Source organism: Caloenas nicobarica, chromosome 1, assembly GCF_036013445.1.
Source record: "Caloenas nicobarica isolate bCalNic1 chromosome 1, bCalNic1.hap1, whole genome shotgun sequence".
NCBI classification, from domain to species: domain Eukaryota; kingdom Metazoa; phylum Chordata; class Aves; order Columbiformes; family Columbidae; genus Caloenas; species Caloenas nicobarica.
The window spans coordinates 43,162,974-43,183,290 of NC_088245.1; the positions used below are offsets into that span (position 1 = coordinate 43,162,974).

The 20,317-nt window shown below is 47.9% G+C and overlaps 5 protein-coding genes and 1 long non-coding RNA gene across 6 annotated transcripts; 3 read left to right on the top strand and 3 right to left on the bottom strand.

Annotated features, from left to right (window-relative positions):
• Positions 1-1,059: 1,059 nt before the first annotated feature.
• On the bottom strand, positions 1,060-10,459 carry LOC136003241 (uncharacterized). Its single transcript, XR_010608045.1, has 3 exons — positions 10,401-10,459; positions 7,946-8,092; positions 1,060-1,810 (listed from the first exon to the last, which is right to left on the bottom strand). It is a non-coding gene; the product is annotated as an uncharacterized LOC136003241 (long non-coding RNA).
• Positions 10,460-14,771: 4,312 nt separating this feature from the next.
• LOC136003044 (histone H1.10-like) lies at positions 14,772-16,037 on the top strand. The gene is given in 2 exon segments (XM_065658328.1): positions 14,772-15,056; positions 15,058-16,037. Coding segments are annotated over 2 exon segments (732 nt in total). The 3' UTR covers positions 15,505-16,037.
• Positions 15,748-16,998, bottom strand: LOC136003061 (histone H2A-IV). The gene has a single exon (XM_065658350.1). The coding sequence runs from the start codon at positions 16,367-16,369 to the stop codon at positions 15,980-15,982; it is 390 nt and encodes a 129-aa protein (XP_065514422.1). The 5' UTR covers positions 16,370-16,998; the 3' UTR covers positions 15,748-15,979.
• Positions 16,681-17,147, top strand: LOC136003072 (histone H2B 1/2/3/4/6). Its single transcript, XM_065658361.1, has one exon. It carries the CDS (start codon positions 16,697-16,699, stop codon positions 17,075-17,077), a length of 381 nt encoding a protein of 126 aa, XP_065514433.1. The 5' UTR covers positions 16,681-16,696; the 3' UTR covers positions 17,078-17,147.
• Positions 17,148-18,535: 1,388 nt separating this feature from the next.
• On the top strand, positions 18,536-18,990 carry LOC136003055 (histone H3). Its single transcript, XM_065658343.1, has one exon. The coding sequence runs from the start codon at positions 18,536-18,538 to the stop codon at positions 18,944-18,946; it is 411 nt and encodes a 136-aa protein (XP_065514415.1). The 3' UTR covers positions 18,947-18,990.
• A 410-nt stretch (positions 18,991-19,400) lies between these two features.
• LOC136003054 (histone H3) lies at positions 19,401-19,855 on the bottom strand. The gene has a single exon (XM_065658342.1). It carries the CDS (start codon positions 19,853-19,855, stop codon positions 19,445-19,447), a length of 411 nt encoding a protein of 136 aa, XP_065514414.1. The 3' UTR covers positions 19,401-19,444.
• Between the last annotated feature and the right edge of the window lie 462 nt (positions 19,856-20,317).

A 20,317-nucleotide genomic window follows, 5' to 3' on the forward strand; every position in this document is an offset into this window, starting at 1 on the left:
CTACTCCAACCCGCCATAGAACTGAAAAGATAAAATATTGTTTTGAAGACACTTAAATAAGCAATTTTGGTCTGTTACACCTTGTACATATTGCACGTTAACAGGAAGGTGAGTTTTGACACTGAAGGAAATTGCGCTTTAAACCTTCCCTTTGTTTTATCAAACATGTGCTTGAATTGGAGCCCAACTGCCTTGGTGAAGGTTTGCAGTTGATAGACATAAGAGTTCTTTCACACATTCCCAAATAGAATAGGCTTTTTTTATGTAACTGCATCTGCATTAGGACTTGCGCCATTAGAGGTGTCCTTGTTAGAACAGTGAGTTTTGGTAAAAATGAAATAACAAAGAAAAGAAAATTTTTAAAAATGTCTAGAATGAGTCTGAGAAGATTGCAGAGTTTTGCTTGTTCTTCTTCCTTTCCCAGTGCTCTTCTTTCAATACACTCCGCTGCAAAAAGTTGTCAGAAATCCCTGTGAGGCTCAGTGTGTGGGTGAGGACATGATTTCAGTGCAGAAGAGAAAATTTACTTCTTTTATAGTATCCCCTCACAGAGTTTCCTGCACATTGAAAGACCTGCACTTCACACAAGACAAGATATTGTATTCAGGCTATGATGGTTTCTCACAGGGATCATTCCTGGGCTGCTTCACCATCCAAAGAAAATGTTTCCCCATAATCCATGCCATTAATGAGATGCATACTGAGAAAATAAGGACATCCCATGAGGAACTATAGATAGCAACTTTATTTTTTTTTAATAAATGTGTATTAGAACAAGAAACATTATTCCCTAGGAAGTTCCCCTACAGCAGTATGTTGTGGTTCTGTTTTGTTCCTGTTGACACTCTCAGAAGCATCCCTATGGTGAGAGTTCTGGTCTTCTCTTCCACTGATAATTACAAGGACCCCCTCCAGCAAAGGTGAGCAGGTGGGAATGGAAGCAGCATGGGAGAGTAGCATCTTCTTTGAGCACCTCCCAGGGACTAAAAGGTTTTCAGTGCCTTTAGCACACCCACCCAGATGTGAGCACATCTGCCAAGTCACCATGTAGGTCCCAGGGGCCTGCTTAGAGCAAATCTTAGCTACCAGAGATCTCAAGACTTGTGGGGCAGGTCTGACGTTCACTGGGCAGTGCTGCAAACTAGTGGAGACCTCACCATCCTGTCTGCTGCATCTTTTCACCCAACTCCTCTACTGCTGCCATCTCTTCACTCTTGTGGAAGGGGCACAGCAGGTGTTTCACAACTACCCCGGCCAAAAATGGTCCCTCTGCTCCACCCTTTCCTATCTAACCACATCCTCTTGAAACGGGCAGAAGTCAGACTCATGCAAAATCTGTCCTGAAGGCATTTTGTGGGAGCAGATGACCAGCAAGGGGAAGGAAGGATGTTTCATTGCCTCAACTCTCTTCCTTCCAGTGGATTTTGGCAGAAAGGGTTGGTCTTTCTGCTCCCGTTCTCTCCAGCAGAAGGGATATATAACAGAAATGCTTATTCTGAAGCTGGAGCTACTGCAATGCAACATTTGAATGTAAACGTGTAACTTCTGAAACTGGAGTTTCAAAGACACGCTTCCCTTATTAACATTGTTTTTATCAAATAATTGAGTAAATTGGAGTAAATTTACATTCAAATATCATATATTTAACAGGGGACTTATGTCATGTTTGGTACTTTCAACCTTAACTGCTGGATCCTGGGGCTAAAAGCTGTCTTTTTCTTTTACTTCTTTTCTTTTTCCTGTGGTCAGTTGAATGGATGACAGATCTCAACACTTCACAGCAAGATGTTTGTTTAGATTCCATGGGAACCTGAATAGGCCAAAAATAAAATAAATAAAGCAAATTAGAACAAAAAGGGCCGCATCAGCTTTTAGTAATCTTACCAGTAGATCCAAATTAATTTTTTGAAAGCTTTCCAGAATGAGAGAGGCTGCTCTGGGCTCTGGTCACTGGTGTGTGTGTGTGTGTGTGTGCCTTCAGCTGGGTTTGGAGAAAGCTATGAAGAGCAGGGCGGAGTGGAACAGGACAGCCTGTGAGATGGAAACACATCTTGTTAGTTCCAGTTAAGTAAGATATTAGCCAAGTGCATTGACTGTGCCCGTTTGTGCCTTGTGAGCAAGCATTCATGTAACAAAAATACCATCCTAAATTGCCTCGTCAAAACACTGCCAGCAGTGCCTACACAGATCAAGTATCTATTTGGACATCTATTTGGAGTGAATTTCTGCAATGGACTTAAACGGCCTGGCTTATACTGCCATTTGCCATCTTTAGGTATATGTTTCATTGCAGGCTGTATGGCATAGGGCTCCCTGACACATAAAAAACCCCATAGCCCATATGCCTCCAGCCTTGCCTGTGGCACAGCTGACATGACTGTGGCCACATACAGGTTTTGCTGAGACCACTGCTGCTGGAAGATTTTTCTTTGTTCAGTGTCTCAGTGATGGCAGCAGAAGAGCCACAATGAGATTTGCCTGGCTACCTGTACCCTCAGACACTGTAGAGAATTGACAATCATTACCCTGTTTCCAGAACTGCAAAGAAACTTAGTAGCTTGGTGAAAAGTAGAAATTAGGTAGTCTGGTTTCTTGTGGCTCTTTTCCTGTGGCCTTCTTGATAACTGGGATAACGTTGCAACATTTCTCTCAAAGGAAACAAGAGTCTGGGTTCTCCTCACCTGCAAAACTACTTATTTTCATTAAACTTGCAAGAAGTCAGTGTCTTTGAAACCTTGACTGCTTTGTCAAATTCTGGCTGAGATTACCCAGGAAGCTCAAAAGCTACTGGTCAAAAAAACCTCCCAACAGCCCTGTTCTGTAACCCTCATCTCTGTAGAGAGCCAGGCTAAAACAAATCCCTGTGTCCTGCAACTGAAACACAAGGCACAGATGTTCATGGTTTCTTATTCCCCTTTGCCAGTGTGAATCTTGCAGTGTTTAGCCAATCTTTGGTTTCCTGTACTGCTTTGTGGTCTTCTCCCTGCTAGACTGATGTCCATGTCTTCCAGTGCAGGAGGGGGAGCTGCTGGTGCAGGTGCAGAGCCTTTGGCGGCATTTCTGTACTGCATACTGGTGGGTCTGAGCGGTGTCTCCAGTACCACAGCTTGGATGGGAAGAAAAAGCAGCTCAGCTGGGAAGTGTGGCACCAACAACACGTCCTTACCAAGAAAACTAATAGACTGAAAAGGCTCAGGTGTAAATCCCCAAAACTCGTCTTGGGAACCTTGGGATAACAGATTCCTGGGTAGAAGTAGCCTTTATTAGCTAGGAAGTGAGTGTCTGTTTCCATCAGTCAGCACAGGACAGAGATTTTACCTGGCTCCCCTATTTGCTCTCTGGCAATGGCAGATTGCTGTCAGGGTTAATGATCTCTAACAGAGACACTCTCGTTACCTCTTGCTCCTCAAGTCTTGCTCTCAGTTGCTCTGGTATGGCTGCTGAGAAGGTAACAAGTCTCAGCTTTGAAGGTTCTTAGGAAAGCTAAACTCATAGGGTTGGGGACACCAGGCAACTATTCGCTAACTGGTCATGGAGGAGGTAAGGGTTAGGAAAATGTACCTTTGTCGGGAAAATTGGATTTGGTCTCATCCTGTATTTGCACAATGAAAAGTACCTGCTCATGTTTCTGTACTTGTGTCTGGCCAGTGCTGGAAGGCTGCAGTGACAGGGTTTGCCCTGCATCCCTGTGCACTTCCCTACCAGCTACCTGAGCAGTGCGATTTCAAATGTGCTAAAAAAGGCATCTGCTCTGATATCGAATCGTAAGATGATACGGAGTCTTCATGCATTGACAATGTCTGACTTAAATTTTGTAAAGAAAACTTAACTTTTTTTTTTTTTTTTTTACTATTTTTATGAACTCTAGTATTTCTTTTTAAATATATGAAAGAAAAAGAGTAAGTTTTTAGAATTTGTGCTATTTTTTTAACCTAAATCATTCTCTTGCTTCTTCAAATTAACCAGCTTTTCTAGTGTGCATCATTTGCAGCAAGTGAAGAGAGATATTTAATATTCATAACAATACACAAGCATTTAATTGAAAAATAAGTTAGATAACTTGTAAGCAAATTTAAGTATTGGAGACAGAGTGATTTGGATAGATGGAGTCTGCATTGCAGGTCTTCTTGTTAATCCCACACCAATTTTACCAATGCTGCTGACTTTTGACAATATGTGTGCAGGAATATTCAGCTCAAAACCTCTACATTTCATAAACGGGAATTTGACTTGTCCTGGGATGGTCACAGTCATGTGTCACTGTTGCGTTCCTTCATAATCAAATAAGAGAGTTTATCCACAGTCCATGTAGAAACTGGTGTTATATTTGAAGAAGAAGATGAACCAAAAGTTGAGCAGTTTTGACTGTGGTGGAAAATTAAAACCTGGACTTGTCTAAATTTTTCAGGTCTCCTCTCAGTTTTTTAAAACACTTGAAAGACCTTTTGTTGTTGTTGTTTTAAATATTTTTAATTTAATTTAATTTAATTTAATTTAATTTAATTTAATTTAATTTAATTTTATTTTATTTTATTTTATTTTAGTAATTTCATACTGCTAAGCTTTTACTACCAGGATTAAGATTCAGCAGGAAATATTCCATATAAAAGAGGCACTGCCATGGAAACAAAATAATGAAATTCATTACATTTATTAACTCTCCCATCTGGCGCTGTAGAAACGTGACAGAAACACAAGTGCCTAAAAAGTCCGGGAGAAGTTAAAAACTTTTACCTTGAGCTTCGGATAGGAACGCATCACACCTAATTTCAGGCCCCTGCAGAGGTTGACACCCAGCCCGTTTATTCACTCCCTGAAGCTCCCTCTAGAGCCAGGAGAAGAAACAGCCATCCCCAAAGGCTGGTTGAGTCCATCTCTTTCAGGCACCCACTCTATAATACATGACTTATTCTAGACAACAATTCTTGATCCCACTCCCTTCCTGTTCGATGTCCCCCGGGTTTGTTAGGCTTGTGTTCCAATTTAAAATGTCCTGTCCCACAAAGACTGCTCTGGGACAGAGATGGTCCCTGTAACTCAGCGCTCGGTGTCCTACGGTGCCAGTGGGAGATGCTATTTTGGAAGAGTACAGGAACCTGTTCGCCCTCTGCAGTGCCCTGTGTACCCTACCAGCACCCACAGGCCTGGGCCAGGGGTGGCAGATGTACATCCCTGCCCACAACCATTCTTGCCCATGGATTTATTCGATTCCTTTTCACATTGCTGACACCAGCTGCTTCCACTGCCTCCTGGGTCAGCGAAGTCCAGAAGTTCCCACTTATTTGTGGTATAAATAACTATTTTCTTTTGCCTGTTTTCAGTTAATGTACTACTTTCAGAGAGTGACCCCTATTCTAGTTGTGTGGGACTTGGGAAATAAAAGTTCTGCATTTCCCCTCTCTATGGGTTTGGTGATCCTGCACTGCATGGTGTGGGGCACATGGTCCTCCCTCATGCTTGTGAGTGACAACTTGTCAGTCACATTCTTAGGATTAGCAGGGGGCATATGCAAGCCAGACAAGTACAGAAGAACACAGAGCTTTGCAGAGCTGCACTTGGGAATGTGAAGAAAGCATATGATCGATAACATCACTGCATCACAGTCCTAGTGGTTTGTTTTAGGTCCAGGGGGACTACGATTCAGTTTCAAATAGCTAAATCGGAATGAAAACAAACAAACAAAAAACCCCAAACAAAAACACATACAAAAAAAACCCCAAACAAACAACAACCAAACAAAAATACACACATAGCCCCTCTGCCCCCCAAAGTAATTATTATTTTTCCCAAGCCAGAAAAGCAGAATTTTTATTTTCAGGCCAGGTCTTCACTTTTTCATTTGCAAAATGTGGTAGCTGCAAAACGATACCTCTTGGTAACCCATCAGGGTTGGGAACAATAATCAGAAACATTTTGTCCTATTGCCAGTGTGCTTAGAGTGAGAGAGAATGGGAAATGATTCCTCACTAAAGGCCAGACAGACCTTTTTGTACCCTTGTTAGCATTAACATTAAAGCATAACCTGGTGCAAGGGCCTAAGAAATTACTTATTACACATTCCCTAGACCTGATCAGAAAGAATAGCTGTCAGTAATATAAACCTCTTTGACAGGAAATTTATGAAGTGGAGGTGGTAGTTTGCTGAAGGACCTGAAGGCATCTTTCAAGCACAGGACCAAATCTGTTAATGGAAGATGTGGCAAGAGCAAGTAATCACTCCCGTGATGACTGCACTTCTGGGAGAGCAGAGGCCGCCCAGCTGCAGAGCCAGGACATGATGTGGACAAGCACTTGGCATCTCTTCCAGGCTCCTGGTTCAGATGCGTGCAGCGCCTGAGTGCTCAGCTGCCCAGCGTCCCTGAAGCAATTTCATGAGAGTACAGGGATGGTCAGCAGATGCTTTTGGCCTGGGTGGATTCAGCCTGCTTCCTGCAACTTTCTGAACAAATGATCAGGACGTGTGAGAGAGGAAAGGAAACCTGGGAGAGAACGTGCTTCCCCGCATCTGCAGATATACCCTGCACGATTAGCAGCAGCCATAATGGCAGGGCATGGCTGAGTGACCCCTTGGTTTGCAAACACATGCAGTTTTAAAAAATACTTTCTAAAATGGCACCATTTTGGGAGGTACAAAGGCTTTGAGGGGTAATAAACCTCTCTGATAGTGTCTGGTCAAATGCAGCTCTTGAAAAGATCAGGAAGCGCTTTTTTTTTTTTTTTAACCAGTCCAGTAATATAAAGAAACCCAGATCACCTCTAAACCAAACAAGGTAAGCAAACAAACAAAATTTTTTTAAAAAATTAAAAATTTCTTAGCTATTCTTTGATTTTGTGTAACCCACCCCAGACACAAGCAGTAAAGAGAGACCTGGCTTCTGACTCTAGCTGAGCTGGACCTAGGACAAGACTTTTAGAGACCAGTAAATCTGTTTGTGACTTCACAGGTTGGATGGAGCCAAGATAAACCCTGCTGTAGCTGAGGGCAACCCTGAAGAGGTTCTCACACTTTGCTTCTCACTGCCAGAAGATGCTCTGCTGGCAGCTGGAAATTGCTGTGGGGAGATGAGATTGTCTTCTGAAATTAAAAAAAAAAAAAAAGTAGTATTTTCAAGGAATATTCTGCTGTAAAAACACATCTTAACAACAGTATTTCCTTTGTGCTTGATGACATTGGAGCTCTGGAGAAAGGGAAACCCTAAGCTGCACCAGGGAAGAATTAGATTACCCAGGACAACTCTTCTTACTCCTGCTTACATCTGGATCATGGTCCGTACAAGTACTATACAGAAGAGATGCTTGTATGGAAAGCAATCTCCTCTTTATTTTCTCACAGGCTACATGTTTAATTTAGCTGTTAAGATAGCTTTTCCCAGGTTATTTTGTAGCCCATATCCTCACCATATGAGCTCTCCCATTCACTCTCCTTATTCACTTCCTGATTAGAGAACACATCCCCATGGCTTGGGAGGACTGGTCCAGAGGACAACCCAGGAGTAAGCTGCCAGACTGAAGTACGCTGTTCCCACATGCACACAGGGTTTTGTGACTCACACTTGCTCCACACCATATATACAGAACCCTCTTCTACAGCACATGTTCCTTGCAGTATCCCCAACAGGGCTCTTTTAGCACTGATCCCATCCCTGCTTTGTGCACACATTCTAGATCCAGCATCCATCTTTCCAGCCTAAGTCCCTGTTTTGAGACACAGATGAGGAAGAACTAAGGCTGGAGGGCCAGAGGAGTTTCTCACTGCTCTGGGGAAGAACTCGAAAATAACAAACTTCACAGGGTACATGGGTGGATCCTAGGATAAGCCAGAGAGGGGATGCATTGCCATGGTCTACTTGAGTACCTGTGTCATAGGGAAAGAAAGGAGAAAAGCTCTGGATGCCATGTGTAAGCTCCTGGGGAAGAAGATGAAAAACAGAATGTTGATACTCACCTCCTGCTGAAAAGCTCCCGGTATGCTGCTTGGGACCAGAGAGGGATGTGGATGGCAGTTTCACAACCTGGCTGCGAATAGGGTTTCAGCAGGAGATGGGAAGATTTCTGTACTGCAGAGCACTTGCACAGGAGGGATGAACCTCATCTGGATCAAAAGAGAAATGGGCTTATGGCTACCAGCATGCAGGAGGTTGTCACTGGCCTTTTAAACTGAGGAGTGAGGGAAAGCCACCCAGTGGTGACGTTTTTTCAGGAGAGAGTTCCCAAGGACAAGACATAGCAAATTCCGTATCCTCTAGGGAAAGTTACATCAGGACACAGAATAAAGCAAGAGGGTTGTCATTCAAAGAGAAGGCCAAGGAACCAAATCAGTGCTGTGGTTTTCTCAACGTCAGAGCCTGAAGCCTGGGAAACAAGACAAGAGCACTGACACATTTTGCTGATATGGGAAGCACTTTGCAAACCCTGAGCTGGTTAAAAAGAAACACAAAGGAACACCTGGAAGGATTAAGTCCTTACAGGTGAGTGGAGAAAGCTGAAATGACTACGCTGGAGACACAGTGATAGGGCTACTGCCCACCCAGAAAGGCCTGAAAAAAAGGAAAGATGCTGTTGCTGATAACAGGAGGGAAGGTTGAGATTAAGAAAGGATAATTCAAAAAGCTGTAAGAGTGTTTGAGTAAAAAGCACAGAAAAAACTCACAAATTTTGGCAGATTAAGCATAAAAATGTACCCGAGCTGTCCAAAAAGGGGTTAGAAGATCAGCTAGTTAAAAAGCCAAAACTAGTACTAAATCCTCCATCTGTCCCAGCAGCAGCCAAAATTTTGCCTGAGAGCCCGTCAGACCATAGGACTCTTGGTCTGTAAACCTGCTGGCTGTGTCAGACACACTGGTGGAGATATAAGGAGGCCCAGAAGAGCCTCCTGGATAAATAGAGATTTTTCAATAAAGTCAGCATAGTTTTACCATGTAAAAGGAGCTCCTGCCTTACAAAAGTCTTGTATTTTTTTTAACTAGATCAACTAGTATGTGGGAAAGGGTGACCTGGTTGATGTGATCTGCCTGAATTTCCAAAGGCTTTTGACAAAGCCTCCCTGAAAAAAACTTAAAGAAAAGTCAACAGGACTATACATGCTAACATCTCTTAGAGTATCCTAGAGCTCTCCTCTAGGCTGGGCATTATTTTATATTTGAAGCACATCAGAGATTGATGGATTGTACAGATCAGATTTTTTTACTGACTAGTAGAGCACTAGGAAAATGTTTGCACACTTTAAGCAGCTCTATAGACTTGGAGAAATGGAACTGGGTAGAGAGGGTGAATATGACCTCTTCTTGTCAGTCCTTGCTTGAACACAGTGCAGTCGGGGAGCTGGATCAGACAGCAAATATGTTGCTCCATTTTGGGCCTCTTTAGAGACTTGTCTGAAGATGAGCACCCTTTTTCTTTCAGCTTTAGTACAGACCAAACAGTGCACCTGAAACACTCTTTAGCCATTCTGTTGAAAGGTCCTCACACAGTGGGTGGTCATGAAGGAGCCTAGCAAAAAGTAATCTCTTTCCCTAAAATCTCCTCAGTAGGAGTTTTTTCCTCCTTAGCACAGTAGTAGGCGTTGGTAATCAAGCCACCTACTTCTCACCACCTTTTATATTTCAGAAAGCATATGGTAGCTGACTCATTTCCTGATGTACACTCAAAAATCACATCAGTTTGGATACAGAACCCCTGGTTACCAACATGAAGCTACAGACAATTCACACTTGCTTTACTGCAGCAATCTCAGTGAACTTTGGAGGTGCTTGCTGTCACCTCATGTGCAGGGAAACAGAGCTAGGGAGGAAGCTGGTGGTTTGCTTAGTGCTTCGTGGGCAGAACCAAATGGTGAATGTAGGTGACCTGCATTTCATGTGAGTGAGTGCTCCCTAAGGCTACCCTGTGACCTAGCACAGCTTTTGTAGTACTGATCAGGTCATGATTTTAAATTCCCTTCCTCTGGGCCTCTTCAAGACTGGAGAGTGACTTTCCCATTTTTAAGCATGTATCATACTTCTGATTCTAGAAACCTTGATGTGACAAACACTAATTCAGCCTTCAAGGCCATAGCATTCTTTTCTTTATATTTCTTGGAAAAGAAAAGGCATCAGTAGGCCAACAGGAATATTTCCCTTGTGAGGTCCCCAGGACAATTTTTTTTTTTCCTGAATGTGGAGGTGGTGGGACAGCTATCATAGGAATTTCTCGTTTGAATACATGCCAGCAATAAGGAAGGAATATTGCTCCATGCAGGTAGTTTTTAAAAACCTCTTAGAAGCTGTTTGTCAGTTCAAAACTACCGGAGGTGTCTAGTGGAAAAGCAACAAGAGACATGGATGTACCCAAGGTCCTAAAACTAAGCACTTTACATAATATACCTTACATATGCTCAAAAATAAGGTGGCAAAACAACATACCAGAAGTGTCCCTCCTCCTCCAGCTCTTCTCTGCTTGCCCAGCTCCACACAGCTCCTCTGTTTTTACAGGCGCGGTGATGCCAGCAGCTATTTTTGCACTTAGCTCAGGGCAGCGCTCCAGCTGCTGGACATCTGTGCCAAACTGCTCCTTTCCTTTGCAGATTCTGCATCCCAGTGGTCTCTAGGAAAAGTGCAGGAAACATCATCTTCAGTCTCTGCTCTCCAGCAACATAGGGAGAGGGGCCAAACTCTTCTCTCTCAAAGAGGTGGATGATTGTCCACCAGCACTGAGCCACTGTGAGCTTGTTTTTGTGAGGTGGCAGCTCATCTCCCTGGCTTCTCGGCAGAAAGTGGGTTGCAGGTTGTATTTGGGCACTGTGGGTCACTAATGGTAGAAGAAGGGAAGTGAGAAGAGTGAAAGCTATCAGTTAGTAAAGGAGGAACAAAGCTAGTAATGCAGTATCTTTACATGGAGGCTGCAGAGGTGCCTAAATGCAGTGAATGCTCTTCTGCAAGCAGTTCTTTTCCCAAACTGTGGATCACAGCACTCAAGAGAGATATGTGTCCAAAAGACAGCTCTGAAGTGTCTAGATTAATCAGAAGACAGCTAATAAGCTTAGCTGCTGATAGCAAGTAAAGGCAGTTATCCTCTCCTTGGCTTGGATGGGCACCAGTGGGGTGCAGGTGAGCCCTAATGGCTAAATGCCAGGCAGAAGCTTGAGACCAGCCTCCTTAGAGGAAACAAAACTGGCTGAGGCACCCCTGTGACATGAGTGTCATGGTTCAGAGCAGGATGGGAAAGGATGGGAGCTCCCACCCACAGTTAGTAGGGAGATATATACATTGTCACCCAGACCAAAGCTGTGGGTCAGCATTTTCTCCAGATGGCAGCTAAAAGGTGGAACAAGTGGCTCCTTCTACTGGTGCCTTTCAGTCACGAGTGACTGTGCTGGAGGGGATGGAAATGCTGTTATGTAGAAGGACAGCTTGGCACTGGAAGCTGGCTGCTGCTAGCTCAAAACCTCTAGAGATGTTTCACTATGAGGTTTAATTAAATGAAGGTGGAAGGGTGGTACAGATCCAGCTGACTGCTGTGGGCCCTATACAAGGTCAGTCAAACCATTCTCACATTTAGATGTGTTCACTAACAAAAGAGTAAGGAATAACTAAACTAAAGTGCAGGAACTGTTGTTCTCAGCTCTCTTGAACTTAAAGCTGGTGACTACATCCAATGTCAATGACAAGTGTAAGTGGCAGTAGAGTGTTGTTATAACTGAAGTCCACTTCTCTGTGTACTAGGACTGTAATCAAACATTTGCATGCAACTTCACTAAAATTGCTCTTTATTCTCTGGATCTAGAAGTATGTTGAAGCAGTAGCTTTCAGAGTCTCTTATAGTCCCTGCTACACCGAAGAGAGATCCTGTCAGGGCACCACTAGCCCTGACTATCCCTGCCCAGCATCTCCCTGGGCTGTCCCCTGCCCTGCCCAGGTCCAAGGGCCCCATTTCTGCCCCCCAGGACTGTCAGTCCCTGTCACAGCACCGCTGCAAGGATGCCGGTCTCCAGTGCCCCCCAGCCCTGCCTGGCCAAGGCCCCACCGCACCAGGGGGTGCCCGATGCCTGGGGCTGGGGCTGGGGCTGGGGCTGTGTCTCACCCCAGAGCCCCTCACCAGGCCTGATCCTGACCTCACCTGCAGATGGATGTCCTGGCCTGTATGTGTAAGGGAAAGAGCTGAGGTTTGTGACAAATTGGAAGTTAAAACAAGCAGACAAACTCATTGCATTTTGAGCAGGTTTTGTTTTTTCCCCCATGAAACTAGATGAACCATCTCTGAACTGTTTTTCTCCTGACAGGAAATGGGGAGAGTTAACACATATAGCTGTGCCTCAGCAGGAGGAGGCTGCAAAACCTGAACCAGACAAAAATCAGAGGATCCAAGTAACTCTCAGTAATAAGTGACTCTCAGTTCTCACATCTCCAAAATGGGGATGGGCTTTACATGTATGGGAAAGGTGTGGCAATGTGACATGAATAAACTCAATGCAGTTACATTATCATGTGGAAAAGTCATAAGGAAGGAGAGGAAAAGGAGCAAACAGTTCAGGAAGAATTATCCTCTGTATGTCTACAAAGAGCTAAACACTGAACCTCTCTAGGGTGCTCTTCCTAGGACTTGTAATGACATCTATGGTGGCCAACTATGTTTTGTCACATACTGCTAAGTTAAGTATCACAAAAGGGACCTGCAAAAAATGGAAAATTACCTTAATCTTGTAAAAATTGCTTGTTGTCTTGCAGGCGTTAAGTTTGGTTTGGGTTACTGTATATTCTAAAGAGGCTTTCAGATCTAGCCCTGTGGTCTCAGCTGGCTCACATTGACAGCACTGGCAAAAAACTTTGTGTAGGATTTGCTGGCAGACCTTTTCTACTCTACCAGATATCTCTGTCCATGCTGACAGAGCTTCTAGAGACCAACAGCACGGAATACCACTGAGGTCCTGTAGTTCTTGATAGTCACCTCTTCTAAGGCAAGGCAGTAAAGCTTGCTGTAATTGTGATGGCAAATGTGTAAGGAGGAGGGAGAATCACAGCAAGTGTCCTCCCTATCTGCTCTTTTTTTGTGTCTGCATTGCAGAGAAACATAGTACTTCCGTATATCCTTATTAAGCTTGATCATGGCTAGACTAATGACCTCTGCTATGTAACGTCAGGCTTTTTGTGCTGTCAGTGTAAAACTCCTCATGAGTGTTGCTCTATTAGGCATCCTGCTTCCAAAACAGCTTGGATAGCCCAGATCCAGATTTGCTGAATTTGCCATTTTATTTGCCCTCCCTGTCTCAGGGGTAACTTCTCAGCTGTGAGACTTCAATGATGAGGAAGAGCTAGAAAGAAAAAGTAAGTGGGAGAGAGGAATATATTTATTGTATTTTCCTGAAGTCCTTTTTACCATAAGGATACGTGAAAAGGTCAAACCGCCTATACAAAGTTTTAAAGAATGGGACTTCATGAATTAATTGAAAATGAAGGGTCACTCGGAAGCTTCAAGAGGTTCATTTGTTTTCCCTGTAGTGGAATGAGGGAAGGGAGTGAGATGATATTTTTCCACTGGTAGAGCCTGTATTTTGTTGAAACAGTGAAGTTGATCATCTGGTCAGCACCATATGTAAACTGTACAAGTGCATTTTGTATACATCAGGTAGAAATGCAGCAATACCATGGTGTTAAACTATGTGACAGCTATTAAAGTTCAAGTTAAATGAATTAGGAGCTCCTGCTAGAAAGACAGAAATATATACAAAGTTTTAGCTGATAAAGAGATGTGCATTGGAATAGAGTAGTCACTACATTGTGGACAGATAGCTTTGCATCACTTTGTGGTACAAAGGTTTTATGTAGAAAAGCTGCTGTGACTTAATCTGTAACCTGGCAAAAGAGCAGTAAGCAAAAATTGTGATTTCTCTTCCTAGCTTGGCAGGAAAATATGAATAAAATAGTGCTTTCAGATATCTCGAAGATTTGATCTCTGCCAATTTTTTTCCATGTTACTGAATCATACCTGCAGATTTTACAGAAATAGCACTATGTGCTTTATTTAGAGTACAGTCTGTTTCTGTATGCCAGAGACTTCCGTGAAGCTCAGTCATTTGACATAAACTTTGGTCTCCACGTCCCAATTTATCCCATTAACATTAGAGAGTCTTTTGCTATGTTAACAACAGCAAATAGGTGCAGAGAAAGTATCCCATTCTGACGTAAATAAAGTGTATGCTGCCTATTATTTCACGTGTAGCCTCCAGAAACTTTAGCTTTGGAAGTATATAAAAAAAAATCCCTAATTGAGTGTTTCGCAGTAGCCCGAGGTATAAACCTCAGTAACAGCTGAGGCACGTCTTGTGGGAGTTTGTGCTACCTCAGTCTCTTTGAAACAATTTTATTTTAAATTATGAGATTCTAACTGCTCATTTTCTTCTCTGATGTGAAAAAGATCCTCTGAAGATTAACACCGAGTTTCCTGTCTCACGTCAACTTCAAAGGAGAATTCCTGATTTACAAAGAAAAACAAAACTGTCTGGTCTGTTCGGTTCCAGGACTCGGGATTTATTGTCCCTTCTCTACCCAAACTCCGCTCTTTTTGCAACAAGACGCCGATAGGCGAAAATAGGCACTTCCACGGACTCCCGGAGGCAGAAAAGGGGCAATTTCGTGACAGATAAATTAGAAAAAAACCCTTTTTATTGCCCTTAAAGAAACACAACCCGAGCCGCGGAGCGCCGGGGCAGGGAGGGCGGGCGGCACCAATCAGCTCCCGCCGCGCTGCTATAAAGGAGGCGCTGCCGCCGCGGCCTCCCACCGCGCTGCGCCGCTGCCATGTCCGAGACCGCTCCTGCTGCAGCGCCCGCTGCGGCGCCGGCCCCTGCAGCTAAAGCCGCCGCCAACAAGCCGAAGAAAGCGGCGGGCGGCTCCAGAGCCCGCAAGCCCGCGGGCCCCAGCGTCACCGAGCTGATCACCAAGGCCGTGTCCGTTTCCAAGGAGCGCAAGGGGCTCTCGCTCGCCGCGCTCAAGAAGGCGCTGGCCGCCGGCGGTTACGATGTGGAGAAGAATAACAACCGTGTCAAGGTGGGGCTTAAGAGTCTTGTCAGCAAGGGCACCCTGGGTGCAGACCAAGGGCACTGGTGCGTCTGGGTCCTTTTGCCTTAATAAGAAGCCTGGAGAAATGAAAGAAAAAGTCCCTAAAAAACAGGAAGTCGCGGCCAAGCCTAAGAAGCCTGCCAGCACAGCCAAGAAGGCAGCAACGGCAAAGAGCCCCAAGAAAGTCAAGAAGCCGTTGGCCGCTGCACCCAAGAAAGTGGCCAAAAGTCCTAAGAAGGCGGTTAGGGCTGCCAAGCCCAAAAAGGCAGCAGCAGCGAAGAGCCCGGCCAAGACAAAAGCGGTGAAGCCTAAACCAGTCAAGCCTAAGGCAGCCAAGCCCAAAGTGGCTAAGGCCAAGAAGGCAGCGCCCAAGAAGTACGCCCCTATGGAAGAAAATGCTTGCTCCGCGCTTAAACCAAATGGCTCTTTTAAGAGCCACCCACATTGTCTTAAAAAGGCTGAAACGCTGTGACTATCATCAGTTCGGGGGACGCAGACAATTGTGAGGGTTTTAGGCAACTTGTGATCTGCTGGTGGGAGTGTTTTGTTTCGGTGCGGAAACAGGTAGACGGTTGGAGCGACAAATGTCATAGCTCTTTTTAAACCTCTGATTTCCGGGGAGAGCGAAGCAGCGCAGTGGCGTGTTCGGAAAGCCCGCACAGCGCAGGGATTGGCTGCGGCTTTGAAAGGGCCGATCTAACGGCGGCGCCCTGTCAGCACAGCCCCAGCTCCGCCCTCACATCAGGGTAGGGAAACAACGCGGGGTCGGGGGCGCGTACATGGAGCCGTGAGGGTATGTCGGTGTCAGCCGAGCGCTTTAAAACACATCGCGGCTATTCGTTACTTATTCAATGAAATCTAAGCTCCTTTTCTGGAATTGTTGGTGGCTCTTAAAAGAGCCTTTGGGTCTTTCTAGGAAAAGCTTCCTAGGCGTTACTCTTCGGTGTTCACTTGGCTTTAGCCTTGTGGCTGTCGGTCTTCTTGGGCAGCAGCACGGCCTGGATGTTGGGCAGCACCCCACCCTGCGCGATGGTCACCTTGCCCAGCAGCTTGTTGAGCTCCTCGTCGTTGCGGATGGCCAGCTGCAGGTGGCGGGGGATGATGCGCGTCTTCTTGTTGTCGCGGGCCGCGTTGCCCGCCAGCTCCAGGATCTCCGCCGTCAGGTACTCCAGCACGGCCGCCAAGTAGACCGGGGCGCCGGCGCCCACCCGCTCCGCGTAGTTGCCCTTGCGCAGCAGCCGGTGCACGCGGCCCACGGGGAACTGCAGCCCGGCCCGCGACGAGCGCGACTTGGCCTTGGCCCGCGCCTTCCCGCCCTGCTTCCCGCGGCCGGACATCGCTGTAACTCGACAGTCAAGACGAAGTACTCTACGGAAATAAAAGCAGCTTCGGAACTCGCCCTTATATTCCTTTTCAGCGAAAGGCGCGAATTTCGATAGGCTAAGAAGGTGATACGGTGAAAACAACCAATGGGAACGCGGATCGAATTCTAACCAATGGCGATGAACTACAAAACAAATGACTTAGAAAACTTTCTCAGCCAATAAGAATTAACTTTAGAGAAACGGTAATTTGCATACGTTCCCTATAAAAAGAGGGCGCTCGCGGTTGATCAGCGCACATTCGTGACCTTCCGGCGATAAGTGTGTCAGTTATTGACTATAATGCCTGAGCCGGCAAAGTCCGCCCCCGCGCCCAAGAAGGGCTCCAAGAAAGCAGTAACCAAGACGCAGAAGAAGGGCGACAAGAAGCGCAAGAAGAGCCGCAAGGAGAGCTACTCCATCTACGTGTACAAGGTGCTGAAGCAGGTGCACCCCGACACGGGCATCTCGTCCAAGGCCATGGGCATCATGAACTCCTTCGTCAACGACATCTTCGAGCGCATCGCCGGCGAGGCGTCGCGCCTGGCGCACTACAACAAGCGCTCCACCATCACGTCGCGGGAGATCCAGACGGCTGTGCGGCTGCTGCTGCCCGGCGAGCTGGCCAAGCACGCCGTCTCCGAGGGCACCAAGGCTGTCACCAAGTACACCAGCTCCAAGTAGAGCGTCCCGGATCGTCAGTTTTAACCCAAAGGCTCTTTTAAGAGCCACCCACTGTTTCAAGAAAAGAGCTGATGCTGTGGCAACTTGTTCTTAGTTGTTCTGGGCTCTTCTCGGAAGAGTAATAAATGTGAAAGTATTGCTGATTGTAAGGAGCCCGAGATGTATGCGTTCAGCGGGAAACAATGCGTTCCGCATTTTCCTCAGAGGGGAGAATGCTCACGATGCACTGAAAATACCTCAGGAGTCTCTCACTTTCCTGGCCGTCTTGGGTGGGGTTTAACAGTAAACGAACGATGGAGGTGTTCTTAAATGCCCGAAACAAGTGTGTTCTGGAGAGCCGGTAGTACTTCCTTTTCTTTTTTTTTCCCTAATAAAAAGCTCCGGGCTGTATCCCCGCACCGTTAGCATTCTCGCGGGCGACCGGGGGAAGAAAATGGGAGCTCTTCACGGCGTTCTCATCCCTGAACCGCGCCACCCCGCCTGTGGGGCCGAGCACAGCCTACCCACCCCCCAGCGCTCTCCCCGGCTCTCGCCCACTTCTGCCTTCACCGCTCTGTTCCCCCACGCGCCGTAAATCCCGCAGCCGGCGGGAGCGGGGAGCGGGCGGACCCGGAAACGCGCAGCTGCCGCGCTCAGTCCGACCTGATTGAGAACTGCACGGCGCTCCCCCGCAGCCGGGACCGGCACGGCGCGGCTGCCGAGAGCGCGGTGATTGGTCGCGGAGGCTCTCGCGGTTCGGAGCGCATCGCCGCCTCACCCAGTCGCGCTACGCCGAAGAGAGTCGGACCTTCCACCGGGTCGGGAGAGTAGCCTGGAAACGTCACCCTTACGCGAAAAGCTGGCTGGCATCCGCGCCTACAGCGTCCCTGCTGGGGCCCTGAACCGAACGCGGTTACCGAACGGGAGCAAACAGCGAGCTCTCTCGAGAGACGGAGGCTGCCAAGCGAAGGAGCTTTAGCCGACAGTCCCGATGCCAAGGGAGGGCGGGGGCAGTGTGGGGGACCGGGTGGAGAAGAGGCTGAGCCCCAGGCGTGGACGACAGGACCTGCTACACCGGTCACCTGCGGTGGTTCCCGACACTGCCCCTGCCTCCCTAACGGCTGTTCGTGGGGAAATTTGTGCAGTCATTTTTAGATAGCGAGGGAGCCGGCGCAAAAGCGTTTAGAAGGCCGGAAAAGAGCAAGAGCAGGGCCGGGGCAGACTGTGGCGGGAGGGGGAGGAAGAGCGAGCCGGTTCGGCGGCTCTGGAGCCAAAGTGGGCGGAGCGAGGCGGGGCAAGGGCGGGATCTCCGCCCGAGAGACGCGGGCTTTTCGACTTGCTCGCGTCGCCCAATGGCAGCGGGACTCGTGGGGACGGCCAATCGGCAGGGCACTTCGGCTATAAATACCTCCGCCTCGGAGCCGCTCCTGCGGCTCAGCCTTTGCTGCAGCGTGAGTGCGTGGAGACCGAAGTGAGGCGATGGCGCGCACGAAGCAGACGGCGCGTAAGTCGACCGGCGGGAAGGCGCCCCGCAAGCAGCTGGCCACCAAGGCTGCCCGCAAGAGCGCGCCGGCCACCGGCGGCGTCAAGAAGCCGCACCGCTACCGGCCCGGCACGGTGGCGCTGCGCGAGATCCGGCGCTACCAGAAGTCGACGGAGCTGCTGATCCGCAAGCTGCCCTTCCAGCGCCTGGTGCGCGAGATCGCGCAGGACTTCAAGACCGACCTGCGCTTCCAGAGCTCGGCCGTCATGGCGCTGCAGGAGGCCAGCGAGGCCTACCTGGTGGGGCTGTTCGAGGACACCAACCTGTGTGCTATCCACGCCAAGCGCGTCACCATCATGCCCAAGGACATCCAGCTGGCCCGCCGCATCCGCGGAGAGCGCGCATGAGGCTCCTGCCACAGCCCTTCCTCGGTTCTGGCAGACACCAAGACAAGCTCACGTAGACCCAAAGGCTCTTTTAAGAGCCACTAACCTACACAATAAAAGAGCTGTTAGCCATTGAATTTCATATGAAGGACTTTTTACTGTGGACAATTCAGGAGTTTTTAGTGAGATAATTTTACGTAAATGCACTTTCCTATCCAGTAAAAATTGTAATGCAGGAACAAGTTTTTGGGAGGTTAATATAGCAGCTTTAAGAAATACCTCACCTCTTGAGATATGGGATGGGTTTGTTTGCTTAGGCTTTCTTAAATGATAGGTTAGTTTAAAATACTGCAATAATTAAATATTGCATTGTTCTAATCTAAAGTGGCAGAATACAGGTTCCAAAGTCAGATGACAGCTCTTTTATTGTGTAGGTTAGTGGCTCTTAAAAGAGCCTTTGGGTCTACGTGAGCTTGTCTTGGTGTCTGCCAGAACCGAGGAAGGGCTGTGGCAGGAGCCTCATGCGCGCTCTCCGCGGATGCGGCGGGCCAGCTGGATGTCCTTGGGCATGATGGTGACGCGCTTGGCGTGGATAGCACACAGGTTGGTGTCCTCGAACAGCCCCACCAGGTAGGCCTCGCTGGCCTCCTGCAGCGCCATGACGGCCGAGCTCTGGAAGCGCAGGTCGGTCTTGAAGTCCTGCGCGATCTCGCGCACCAGGCGCTGGAAGGGCAGCTTGCGGATCAGCAGCTCCGTCGACTTCTGGTAGCGCCGGATCTCGCGCAGCGCCACCGTGCCGGGCCGGTAGCGGTGCGGCTTCTTGACGCCGCCGGTGGCCGGCGCGCTCTTGCGGGCAGCCTTGGTGGCCAGCTGCTTGCGGGGCGCCTTCCCGCCGGTCGACTTACGCGCCGTCTGCTTCGTGCGCGCCATCGCCTCACTTCGGTCTCCACGCGCTCACGCTGCAGCAAAGGCTGAGCCGCAGGAGCGGCTCCGAGGCGGAGGTATTTATAGCCGAAGTGCCCTGCCGATTGGCCGTCCCCACGAGTCCCGCTGCCATTGGGCGACGCGAGCAAGTCGAAAAGCCCGCGTCTCTCGGGCGGAGATCCCGCCCTTGCCCCGCCTCGCTCCGCCCACTTTGGCTCCAGAGCCGCCGAACCGGCTCGCTCTTCCTCCCCTTCCCGCCACAGTCTGCCCCGGCCCTGCTCTTGCTCTTTTCCGGCCTTCTAAACGCTTTTGCGCCGGCTCCCTCGCTATCTAAAAATGACTGCACAAATTTCCCCACGAACAGCCGTTAGGGAGGCAGGGGCAGTGTCGGGAACCACCGCAGGTGACCGGTGTAGCAGGTCCTGTCGTCCACGCCTGGGGCTCAGCCTCTTCTCCACCCGGTCCCCC

Bases quoted from the DNA above. Each gene is read 5' to 3' on its own strand.
- LOC136003061 (XM_065658350.1), bottom strand. From the start codon at position 16,369: ATGTCCGGCCGCGGGAAGCAGGGCGGGAAGGCGCGGGCCAAGGCCAAG.
- LOC136003072 (XM_065658361.1), top strand. From the start codon at position 16,697: ATGCCTGAGCCGGCAAAGTCCGCCCCCGCGCCCAAGAAGGGCTCCAAG.
- LOC136003055 (XM_065658343.1), top strand. From the start codon at position 18,536: ATGGCGCGCACGAAGCAGACGGCGCGTAAGTCGACCGGCGGGAAGGCG.
- LOC136003054 (XM_065658342.1), bottom strand. From the start codon at position 19,855: ATGGCGCGCACGAAGCAGACGGCGCGTAAGTCGACCGGCGGGAAGGCG.